Raw genomic sequence first — 13,521 nt, 5'->3', positions numbered from 1 at the left:
CACTATGATCTCAGACTCAGAAATTGTGGAGAAAGCTAAAAGTCAAAAGACAATTAGTTTAGCTGTTCAATTATGGTGCAATGCTCACAACAAGTCTGCTCCACCAGCTTCTACATCTCAAGGCCCTTTTCAATTTCATGTTTCTCATGCTCAACATGGAATCCACAAGGATGATACAAAAGTGGTTGCAGAAAGCAGTGAGGATGGTAAATATATTGAAGAAGAGGAGGAAGATGATGAATATGAAGAGTGTAATTCTACCGATGAAGAGGAATTGATAAGAATTTGCTCCCAGTACTTCATGGCTACACACTGAAGCTGATGATGCAGGCTTCCAACATACAAATGACATTATTATGCGAGGAAATCTATCTCCTAGAAGCAGGTCCAACAGATTTGGGAAACAAAAAATTTTCACTGGCCCTTTAACAAGGGCAAAACTAAAGGCATCCAAAAGCAGTGCCTCAACATCAAATGTGTCCCATGATTGATACAATTACATGGAATATTAGAGGGGTAAAGTCCAGAGGGGCTTTTGAAAGACTCAAGTTTCTCACCAAAATGCACAAGCTTCAAATTATTGCAATTTTGGAACCTTTTATTGATAAAGACTGCATTAATCTACACAAAAGATGGATAAGTATGGATAACTGCTGCACCGATATAAATGGTAAGATTTGGATCTTCTGGACCTCTTTATTTGAGGCTTCAGAGATCTCCATTGACTCTCAACAGGTTACTATGGAACTCAAACATAAGAATAATTCTGAATCTTTCTGGATGACCTTTGTATATGCCAAAAACAAAGAACTCTTGAGAAGACCTCTATGGGAAAGTTTATAAATCTGTAGCCATATAATTAATGGCCCTTGGTGTTTATCTGGAGACTTTAATGTTATTATGAATGCTGAAGAGAAGAAAGGAGGAAATCCTCATAGAATGCAGAAAAGCTGGGACTTCATTAACAGTATGGACGAATGTGAAATGGTGGATGCCGGTTTCTCAGGTCCAAGATTTACATGGTGTAATGCACGGGACAAAAGACACAGAATATGAAAAAGATTGGATAGAGTTCTAATCAATCAAGAGTGGACTGCAAAGTTTCCAAGAATCAGTGTAGAACATCTAGCAAGCACAGGATCTAATCATACAACAATTCTAGTTAGATGTTCTAATACTGAATTTCAAGGTATAAAATATTTCAATTTTCTTAATTTTTGGACATAACAACCTCATTTCAGAGCCATTGTGGAAGAAAGTTGGCAGGAGATTGTTCATGGCAACTCCATGTGGAAATTCCATCAGAAATTGAAAATTCTTAGCAAAATTCTCAGCAATTGGTCCAGAGAACAAATTGGGAATATTCACAATCATGTCAAAGAATGGGAAAACAAGATGCAGACTTTGGAAGAACAATACATTGATGACAACAAGATTGAGTCAAGAGAAGAAATGCATAAAGCTCAATCAATGTACACCAAGTGGCTTAAATGTGAGGATTCTTTATTGAGACAGAAGGCTAACCTAAGGTGGCTAGATGAAGGGGACTCAAACACCAAATATTTTCATTCTATTATCAATGATAAAAATAGGAGGCTTACTTTACATAGAATCAAAGACCAAGAGGGCCATTGGTTAAGTGGAGAACATTGGGGAAGAAGTTGTTAGACACTTTGAAACGTTTTTCAAAGAAGATGGAAGCCCACATCTACAATATCTGAATTGTACTAATCAAGTTATCACTCTAGAGGAAAATGACTCCCTCACTGTTATTCTCACTGACGAAGAGATTAAACAAGCACTGTTCGGACTTAATCCTAATAGTGCTCCTAGTCCCGATGGTTTCAATGGACACTTTTATCAAAATTGCTGGGCTATTAAAAAAAGACCTCATGGAGCTGATCCATATGTTCTTTTGAGGATCTCAACTTATAAAATTCTTTTCTAGCACATGTATAGTTCTCATTCCTAAAGTGGAAAACCCCTCTTCCTACTCTGAAATGAGATCAATCAGTCTCTCCAATTTTTCTCACAAGGTTATTTCCAAAATTTTGAGCAATAGATTGGCATCTATACTTCCAAGGCTCATATCAGAGAATCAATCAGGTTTTGTCTATGGAAGGCTGATTACTGAAAATGTTATACTTGCTCAAGAGATAGCACATGGTATCAGGAACAAAAAAGAGGGTGAAAATGTGATTATCAAATTAGACATGTCAAAGGCCTATGACAAAGTTAATTGGCAATTCATTATGGTTATATTGAGGAGATATGGGTTCTTCGAAATATGGGTAGACCTGATTTGGAGATCTATGTCATGGTCCGCCACATCATCATGCCATGTAAGTGCCACTTGGCATATATTATTGCCATATAGAAGGGTTACATAAGTTAGGGACTAGCTCTTGGTGGAATATTCTAGAACTATGGAGAATTTCCTTGGGAAAGCTCTAGATATTTATGGACTTGGCAGGAAGACTCTTTTGGAAAGCCTTGGAATATTCTAGTCATGTAGAAAATTCTAAAGGGTGTAGTTATTTGTAAATATGGAAGGACATGTGGAACAATTATTATTTATACACTAGCCCCTAGGTGATTAGTATAAATAGGAGGCATTCATTTATAACTTAACAAGCAAAACAATCAAGTTCTCTCTAATACAAAAGCTTCCTTTGGCAATTCTCTTATATTCTAACATTCCCTGAGTGATCTTGAGTGTGGTAAGGCTGACTTGGCATAGCAAGAATGAGCAGGTTGTGTAAGATCGTGAGCGAGTTGTCAAGTGCCGCACTTGTACTTAATTAACAACTAAGGACATGACAATATGGTATCAGAGCAAAGGTTGCAACTAAGGGAATGACGAACAACAGAGAAATTAACGCTGCCAACACCCAAGCCAACGTCATCCAGGATGCTGCTGGCAAGAGTGGCCGTAACAAAAAGAGGAACGCCTCCAGCAAGAGCTAGGAGGTGCCGCCCTAGATTGTGCCAAACGAGGGGATTACATCCCGAGAACCATCTGCCATTGTGGCAAGCGAGAAAGAAGTAGAGGTCCTGCCAGAGGACATCTCGTTCGGTAAAGAGTGGGTGATGAAGGTGAACGAGGGGATGGATGGCGTCGAGATCTTTGGCCAATGCTTGGGGAAGGTGAAAGGCACCCTTAGCGTTCTTGAGGGACACACTCTTGAGGAGATTGAGAGTATCCGAAATGACTTGGAAGGGCGCATGCAGGTCGAGATGGAGCTAAGACAAACCATCACTACCTTGGAGTGTAGACTCATGGAGGCGGAGAGCACTATCGATGCCATGAAGGCTAAGATAAAGCCACTCGAGGAGCGTATTGATGCTAGCATGACCGAGGCAGAAAATAATGTTGTTGTGACGAGGGAGGCCAAGATTAAGGCTCCCAAACTGCCGGTGTTCAAAGGTGTTCGTGATGCACAAGAAGTGGAGAACTTCCTTTGGCACTTGGAGAACTACTTCAGGCATGACAAAGTGAGATACGATGAGGCCAAGATCAACACTGTTTTGTTGTACCTCTCAAAGATTGTCGCATTATGGTGGCATCGAAAGTGTGCCGACATAGAGAAGGGGCTATGCAAGATTGAGACGTAGGAGCAGTTCAAGAAGGAGTTGAAGAAGCAATTTGGCAGTATGTGTGCGAGTTCACTACCTTAATGTTGCAAATCCCGTCGTTGTCTGAGGAAGATTCCCTCTTCTACTTCATGGATGGGTTGCAAAATTGGGCAAAGTAGGAGTTAAGAAGACATCAAGTAGCCAATATGGACGAGGCCATAGCAGTAGCCGAGTTGCTTGTTGACTTCAAGATGGAGCCTTCCAAGTCCAAAGAAGGCAACGCCGAGATGGGTGAGGGAGATCATGACAAGGACAATGAGAAAGTCATAGCCAAGGTATACAAGGGTAATTGCAAGGGGCCATCCCTTAATGGACATGGGTCCAAGAGAAACAAGTAATGACCTTTTGAGTCATCACAGAGTATATGCCTAAGGGAGGGTGCTACTTCTGTAAAGGATCACATCGGGCAAGTGAATGCCCAGATTTGGGGAGGCTTGCAGCAATGATCGGGAACTTTACTCAGGCACACAAGGGTGATACAGGAGGGACCGCCTGCATTAAGGGGATGCGATTGGAATCTAAGCCGAAAGTAGAGGATTCCAAAGCCTATCTTGGCGCCATGCAAATAGAGCATGGTGGTAGCAAGAAAAGTTAGGCGGACATAGTTGAAGAGGATGGCAAGTTACAAAGTGATGGCACGCTATCGAACATAGACGATGCACCAAGTAGAGGGGGCAAGTTTGCTTGCAAGGTTGGGATCACAGAGGGCAATCAAATAGGGAGTGGAAGCATGTACCCGATGCTTGAGAAGCTGCTAGACATGGTTGAGTCCTGGGGAGATTTAGTCCAAGAACAAGGAGAGGCATCCGATGGGCGGAGGATCGAGGCCATCATTGCTAGCTGTCCAAAGTACAAACGGGGAAAGAAGAAAGGTGACCGGTACATTGTGACATAGGAAGGCAAATTGCCCCACAGGGCATCATGGCTAATGGACAAAGATTTCCACTGACGCTAAGGTGAGGTGCGCGCATACGTGTCGATGCTTTATGCCAAGGGAGGTACAAAATTGGGTGGGGGAGAGCGTCATGGCCTGCCATTTCATCATGCCATGTACGTGCTACTTGGCATATATTTTTGCCATATAGAAAGGTTACATAAGTTAGGGACTAGCTCTTGGTGGAATATTCTAGAACTATGGAGAATTTCCTTGGGAAAGCTCTAGATATTTATGGACTTGGTAGGAAGACTCTTTGGAAAGCCTTGGAATATTCTAGTCATGTAAAAAATTCTAGAAGGTGTAGTTATTTGTAAATATGGAAGGACTTGTGAAATAATTATTATTTGCATACTAGCTCCTAGGTGATTAGTATAAATATGGGGAATATTTATAACTCAACAAGCAAAACAATCAAGTTATCTCTAATATAAAAGTTTTCTTTGGCAATTCTCTTATATTCTAATATTTCCTGAGCGATCTTGAGTGTGGTAAGACTGACTTGGTACAGCAAAAACGTGAGCATGTTGTGCAAGATCATGAGCGAGTTGTCAAGTGCCACACGTGTGCTTAATTAACAACTAAGGACGTGACATCTATCTCAAATATTTGGTATTCTATTATGATCAATGACACCAGAAAAAGGCTTTTTTTCACTCTACTGAAGGCCTGAAACAAGGTGATCCCTTATCCCCAGCCCTATTTATTTTAGGTGTTGAGGTATTATCAAGAATGTTAAATGGTCTCGAGGAAAATCACATGTATACAGGCTTCTCAATGCCAAGATTTGGACCTCAAATATCACATCTTGCTTATGCGGATGTTCTTATCATATTCACTTATGGGGATCAACTTTCTCTTAACCTGGTTAAGCATGTTTTAAATAATTATTCCAAATGTTCTGGGAAGACGATTAATGATGGCAAGAGCTTTTTTCTTGTTAGTCCTAATACTAATCCAGAGGAAGTATCCAGGATAAAAAATATCTCCAGATATAAGCACAAAGAATTTCCCTTCATTTTTCTTGGATGTCCTATATATATGTTGGTAGGAAACTAATATCTACCTTCAATGTTACTGATATTAAAGTGGTTAGAAAAATATCAAGTTGGCAAGGTAAACTATTATCAGCTGGTGCGAAAGCCATTCTTATCAAACATGTACTACAATCTCAACCAATTTACCTTCTAGCTGCTATGACACCTCCCAATGAAATTTTTCTCCAAAATTGAAAGATGTATGACTAGATTCTTCTGGTGATCAAGTGATGAAAAGAATAGACATCATTGGAGTTCATGGGCAAAAATGTTCTATCCAATTGAAGAAGGTGGACTTGGTTTCAGAAGACTAAAAGATATTAGTGATGCATTGGCCATGAAAAGATGGTGGAGATTCAGAACTGGTAACTCTATTTGGGCCAACTTTCTCAAAACAAAAAAACTGTAGATTGGCTTATCCCGTGGACAGAAAATGGAGAGCAGGTTTATCTCATGGATGGCAAAGCATTTTGGCAGTTAAGGATAAAGTTGAGGAGCAAATAATGCGCAAGGTTAACTCAGGTTCTTCAAGCCTAATATGGGACAACTGGACAAGTTTTGGAGCGATTGCTCTTGTCATAAATCACAATGGCACCAACAGACATCAAATTGTCAAAGATCTAATTGATAATGGACACTGGAATATTGATCACCTACACTTACCTGAATATTTAGCTGAAATTATTCTTAGCATACCAATTGGGAATCCACATTGTCCTGACACACCTATTTGTATGCCTACTACTAATGAAAATTTCTCTACTTCTTCAGCATGGGATATCACCAGACAACACAAGGAACCAGACCATTTTATTTATAATATTTGGCACAAATCTACACCTTTCAATATGTTTTTCTTAGTGTTGAAAATGCTAAAGAACAAGCTTCCATTTTATAATATCATTACTAGAATTGGCATTGAGGTGGATACCAAGTGTTGTTGTTGTTGTGCTGATGCCAAAGATGAAACTATTCATCACACCTTCCTTGATGGAAACTTGGCCAGAATTATATGGAACGTTTTTGGAATCCCTCTTGGAATTCCATGGGAACCAGGTTCCATCAGAACTCAAATGATAAAATGGTGGACTGTAAAGCCTAAAAATGGCTTACACAAAGATCTTCTCAAAATTATTCCTATATTTATTTTATGGGAGATATGGAAGGCTAGATGTGCCAACAGATATGGGAAGAAAAAAGTATCTAAAGTCAAAGTTATTCACCACATCTTCTACCATATAAAGTGGATAGTATCAAAGACCAACTCAACCATTCAATGGATATGGAAATGGCAGGAACTCACCAAACAAATTACGAGTAGCTCACACAAGATTGAATGTATTATAGTGAAGTGGATCAGACCTCCAATGGGATGGATAAAGCTCAATACAGATGGAAGTCACAATTCAGTAGACTCTATTGGAGCAGGAGGAATTATAAGAGACAACAATGAAAAAAATTATAATGGCCTTTGCTAAATATGTAGGAATTGGCATCAGTAATCTAGCTTAAGCAAAGGCAATAATCTATGGTTTACAATGGTGTATCTCGCATAGATTCCAAAGCATTATCTTGGAAAGTGACTCTCTGACTATTGTAAACATGATAAAGGGAAAGAGCAACACTGCTTGGCAACTTCAAAATTCTATAGATGTTATTACTCAAATGCTATCTCAGACAACCAATATAGTTCAACATTGTTACAGAGAGGCGAATCAGATTGCAAATGCATTGGAAAAATGGAGCATAGAAGAACATGAGAGGTGATTTTATGATGTTAAGGATCTTCCTAAGGAGGCTGCTGGTGCATATTTTCTAGATATACAAAGATACGACCTCCATAAGGCACAAACAAAGAAGGAATATGCTTGTCTAATAATCTTTTTGGGAGTTTTTGAACTGTTAATGTTTTTCTCCCTGTATATGCTAGCTTTGAAAAGCGGCAGGGGTTAGTCCTAACCTCTGTTTTGTTGTAACCTCTGTTTTGTTATGAAATAAAAGGCAGTGTCTCCTTAAGGCGCAAATTACAAAAAAAAATCATGAAAGGATATTAGAAATGAAATAAATCAAGATCCAACAATCAAGGGAGATCAAATTAATTAAGCTACATTACTTTAATGTTGATATAAGAGATTAAGGCAAAGCTAGCATTTTTTTTATAAATATGCCCATCAATATCTTGGTTGGGATATATTTAACTTCCAACAAAACCAAGTTTGGAGGGGGGATTGGCCTAACCTCCAATTACAATGCATACTGTAAACTTAACTAGTAAGATATAGATGAGGAGGGGGTTTATGGACAAAAAATACAGATTGATATATTTAACTAACAAAAAAATTATATTTTTCATATCTAATTCTAAAAGTGGGCATTTGCAACCATAAGGAAAAGTCCTTTATCTTAGGCAAATGTTGAAAGGACGAGTAAATGGTTCCCTCAGTTAGATTAGAAGCAGCTTTGGCCAACCAGTCCGCCACTTGGTTTGCTTTTCTTAGGAAGTGGTTAATTATAATATGATCATTGTCGGTGTAGCTAATGATATCTTCTTCCATCTCCAATATAAAATTGGGAATCCTTTGGTTTATACACCATTTATCAGCAAACTTAATAGCTTTCATTTCATCCATGTTGCTATTGTTGCATTGTAAAGGAACAGAGAATGCCATGATAAAATCACCATGCTCATTTCTAACTATTCCTCTAATGCCTGGTATCCTTGAAGAAGCTACCATCTATGTTTACTTTCAAGTTACCAACTTCTAGCGTCTCCCATTGAACTTGCATCCATTTAACATATGGTTATAACCTTTCAATCATCTCACAAGCTTTGGACCAAGGAAGATGAATGGTAAGGTTTGGATAAGATCTGGATACAGCTTCCTTGACATTCCAGAGACTTTGATTGATCATCTTGTATAGATAATATCTAGTGTTTTCACCATATTTACATGCAATATAGCTTCTCCATATTTCCCAGATAATACAATTTGGAATAATATATAACACTATTTTGTGGATCATGTTCTTTGGTTTCCTATGCCACCATTGAGTAAGAATCCCTCTAATGGTATCAGTATACCACTGAGGATTTCCAAAGTACTTCCACAGTCTAATAGCAACCTCACTATCAAAGAATACATGTTTTAAGGTTTCACAATTATGATCTCTGCAGCAAAGACATTTAGACACAATGTGATTCCCAAATCTGTTAATAGTATCATCAAAAGGCAACTTTTTTAACCATTCTCCAGCACAAGAAAGATTGTTTAAAAGGAATCGAGTTATGCCAAAACTGAATGCCAAATCGAGTTAATAAAATCATCTTTAGATTTAGTTGCCCTAACCAAATGCCAAGCTGAATTGTTGGAATAAATACCATCCTCAGACAAGTTCCATATGGCATAGTCATTTTGCTCACGATTGCCTCTTGGTATACTTTAAATATGTTGAACCACATCAGCAGGCACAAGATTAGCTAATTTATCCAAATTCCAGCAACTATCAGAAAAGAATTCAGACACCAAAGTTTAACCCGGTCTAACAGTGGCATATGTAGTGAAAGCCAACGGACCTTTACCAGTCCAATCATGCCACCAAAAGCTGCAATTACCAGAATTCACTACTCATTTATTGTTGTTTTCAGTCTTCTCTCTGATTTGGATAAGACCTATTCAAAGGTTTGAATTTTCAGATGCCCAATATTTAGAAACAACATGAGATCTCACACATTATTTAGCTTTGAGAAAACTTGCCCATAAGGATGGACATGTCCTGAATCTCCACCACCTCTGTACTGCACAACATCATTGACTTCCTCCATACTTCTAATGCCAATCCTTCCTTCTTCTTTTGGGAAGCATAAATTTTTTCATGAGTTCCAGTGGTAGTTAGATTTGACACCAACTGAGCCCCACAGAAATCTAGCAGAATGTTTCTCAATCGGCTTCAAAGTAGTCTTAGGGGGACTCATAGCAGAAAGTGTATATATAGGGAGAGATTTAATAAGAACCACTTTTCCCTCGTAAGATAACATCTTTCCTTGCCATCCACCTAATCTTTTAACAATCTTTACAACCATATCATCAAAGTAACATATTCTTTTTCTCCCCACATAGATAAGACACCCCAAATAAGTGAAACTAAAGTTTTTATCCATAAAACCAGTGGAGTTTCTAATTCTGTTAATTCTACCAGATTTTATATTAGGAACAACTATGAAAAAGCTTTTGTTAGTATTCATTCTCTGCCCTGATGCTTTCTCATAAATATGAATTTTCTCCATAATTAGCTTGATAGTATTATTATTCCTAGCACTAAAGATAATAATATCATCTGCATAGGCAAGGTGATTGATCTGAGGGCCTCTGCTATTCATAGAGAATGGTGTGAAGTTATCCATATTGTGCAATCTATTCAGCATTCTGGAAAGAACTTCTGAACCAAGAATGAACAATAATGGGAAAGAGGGTCCCCTTGTTTCAAGCCTTGGGCAGATGTGAAGAAACTTTTTCGTGTGCCATTAATAATGACGGAGTACCATACATTTGATATCAAGCTCCAAACAATATCAATCCAGATTTCAGAAAAACCAAACTTTCTCATTACTGCTGAAATGAAGGTCCAGGACATTCTGCCATATACTTTCTCCATGTCTATCTTTAATTGGCCAAATTTCTCCCTTCATACTGTCATAACATGAGCGATTATACTTAGTGACCCGCTTCACCACCCCTCTGGCATTCTCATTAATAAAAATTTTACTATGCCTTAATTTTGTCATAGTTCTTCTTGTAATGATTGGTTGTGCTAAATGGGAAGCACTACTGAAAAATGGGAAACACTATGGACAAATGGCTAGAATTGCTGCCAAACAATATGAGTAATTATCTGTGTCTTCAACTTGGACTATTGGAGTTGCTAAATTGTGAGAGGTATTGAGTGGATATTTGAGTGCTGATGGCTATAATACACCCCGACCAATAAAACAAGGTTTAAGGCTTACAACCCATTAAGTGAACACCTAGGTGAAGGCCATAGTTGTCACGACCCAAAATCTATTAAAGGTCGTGATTGGCGTCGGACACTGCTGTCAGGCAAGCCAACAATAAATACTCAATTTGGTTCTCGTTTTAATATTTTGAAATCATATTCTTCCATCCATTAAATAGTAGAAGATGGAATTTATAGAGTAAATGATAATACTTTTAAAAATTTCAATACAGAACAATTCATAATCACCCCAAAACCCGATGTCACAAGTACATGAGTATCAACTATGAATGTAAAATAAAATACAGCATTTGTCCGGAATATAAATTTGGACAGGAGAAATATAAATACTCTAAGGGAGACTCTGTCGGCTGAGGGTCGTAAAGTGGAATGCAGCTCACGTAAGTCCCCGCATGCATATACGCCTCTGCTCTCACAAGGCCACTAGTCACATATGTACCTGCACAAAAATGTGCAGCAGGTGTAGCATGAGTACGTAATCAACGTGTATCCAGTAAATATCTAGCCTAACCCCGGAGGAGTAGTGACGAGTGGTCGACACAGACACTCACTAGTGGTCCAATAACATCAGGTACAGTAAAAAGATAAGTAAATAAGAGGCACAGTAAATAAATGAGGTAAACAAGTAATAAACCACGTGGTACAAATTTTCCCTCTTTACGAGGAACTCAAGCTCTCCATTAGAAATTCCTCCTTAACCGGAGCATATATATATATATATATATATATATATATATAGTGGATCTCATCAGATATATCGTCATAACTCAAATCGAAAAAACTCACAGATATACTGGGTTTTCCCCAAATATTACGCACGAATCCATGAGGATATGATATAGGAAATGCCGAGGCGTAGGGCCCGATCCAACATAAAAATTTAAATTGTGCATTGCCGAGGGTCGAACGGCCCGAACCATAGATACATCTATTAAACTGTCGAGGAGAACGGCCCACTCCCATGAGAGTGTGGTACATAAATTCTGCCGAGACGATCGGCACGATCCCATAAGAGTGAAATACAATATCCTACCAAGGCGAACGGCCCGATCCCATAAGAGTGAAATACATAATCTTGTCGAGGCAAACGGCCCGATCCCATTAGAATAAGAAGCTTTGAAGGGTCCTTGGACCCCACTCATGAATAAACGTGTGAGTTATAATTTCTTTAACAAAAACATTTCAATGAAGTATATACATATATATATATCACGAAAATATGTCGTAGGAGGTGTAAAGTTATTCGGTGACTAATCATGAAATCGTGAAGTCTCTACAATAGCAAGTCTAGTCTCAATTAGAAATATAAAATAATGAATTAAACAAGCAAGGATAATCCCTATAGTACAAGTACAGCATGGTGTAAACCTAAGTGTACCCGGACAATAACATGAATCTAACTACGTACGGACTCTCGTCACCTCATGCGTACGTAGTCCCCGCAACAAGTTGTACATATCAAATATACCACCTAGGGGTAGTTTCCTCCTCACAGCGTTAAACAGGAGACTTACCTCACTCTGACGTTCCAAAACCAGCTCCAACGCCGCCCTAACACCTCAAACCGATGACCATCGATCCAAAACTAGTCAAATAAGATGCAACCCAATAAAAATATACTCTAATACTCATAATTAATAAATTTATAACAATTTCTAACTCCACTCGAAAAATCGATAAAGCAACCCTCGGGACCACGTGTCCGGATTCCGAAAATGTTCGAAGACAAACACTAACCATAGCACTACGAACTCAAATATATAATTTATTCTCAATTTCATGCCCAAAATCGTGATCAAAATTCAAGAATACCAATTTCTAGGTTTTTCTTTAAAATCCCAAATTTCTACTAATTTTCATGTTTAAATCCATATATAAACCATGTATTTAACCCAAAATGAGAAGAATTCACTTACCCCATAATAGAGGATGAAGATGGCACTCCAAACCTGCTCCAAAATCGGCTCCCATGGAAAAAATAAAGTGAAATTGAACCCAACTCTCGTACTGAGGGATGAAGCGCCCAGCCACAATCTTCGCACCTGTGGTCCAATAGCCGCTTTTGCGGCTCCGCACCTGCAGAAATTCTATCGCAGGTGCGGTTCAAGCTCAGCCCAACATTTCCCGCATCTGCGGCCCGGTAGCGCTTCTGCGCCTCCGCTTCTGCGGCTCTTCGTGCGCAGGTGTTGTCCCGCTTCTGCGGAACTTGACCGCATCTGCATTCCCATCCTTCCCCATCTAGAACCGCTTCTGCGACCCTCTTGGCCGCTTCTGCAGCTCCGCACCTGCGGCCAAAATCTCGCAGATGCGGTTACACTAGGGGTGGCATGTGGGTCGGGCCTGGTCCTAAGTGGGCTTTGCGGGCCCGGTCCTGGGCGGGCCGGTCCTAAGCGGTCCCGGTCTTCGCGGGCTTCTCGTTGGAACCGGTCCAGGACCGGGACCACGAACTAGCGGTCCCGTGTTAAGTGGGCCGGTCCCGGGCCCAAACGGTCCTAAGCGAGCCCAAGTGGGCCCAACGGAAACTTTCTATTTTTAAAATTATTTTTATACAAGTTAGAGAAAAAAAATGATAATAAAAATATCTAAGGCAATTTCTAGTAAATTATATTTTAGAATTGTCACCTAAATTTTTTAATTCAAATTTAAAGACAAAAATATTGTAAAGAGATATTCAAAGCAATGCGTTATAATATATATATATATATATACTATACTATACTATATATACATCTTAAGATATATAAGCTATATTCGATTTACTATATATACATCTTAAGATTTATACATTAATATTTGATTTATATACTATATATACATCTTAAGATATATATATATATACTATATATATATGGCTTAAGATATCTCTCTCTCTCTCTCTCTCTCTCTCTCTCTCTATATATA

The 13,521-nt window shown here is 38.8% G+C and overlaps 1 protein-coding gene across 1 annotated transcript; it reads left to right on the top strand.

Moving 5' to 3' along the window:
• The first annotated feature begins 3,782 nt into the window (after positions 1–3,782).
• LOC142173737 (uncharacterized) lies at positions 3,783–7,085 on the top strand. The gene is made up of 2 exons (XM_075239378.1): positions 3,783–3,970; positions 6,017–7,085. Exons 1-2 carry the CDS (start codon positions 3,783–3,785, stop codon positions 7,083–7,085), a joined length of 1,257 nt encoding a protein of 418 aa, XP_075095479.1.
• Positions 7,086–13,521: the final 6,436 nt, after the last annotated feature.

Source organism: Nicotiana tabacum, chromosome 19 (assembly GCF_000715075.1).
Source record: "Nicotiana tabacum cultivar K326 chromosome 19, ASM71507v2, whole genome shotgun sequence".
In the NCBI taxonomy this organism is placed as follows: Eukaryota; Viridiplantae; Streptophyta; class Magnoliopsida; order Solanales; family Solanaceae; genus Nicotiana; species Nicotiana tabacum.
The sequence above is the reverse complement of the archived record's forward strand: the minus strand, read 5'-3'. Positions and strand labels throughout refer to the sequence as shown.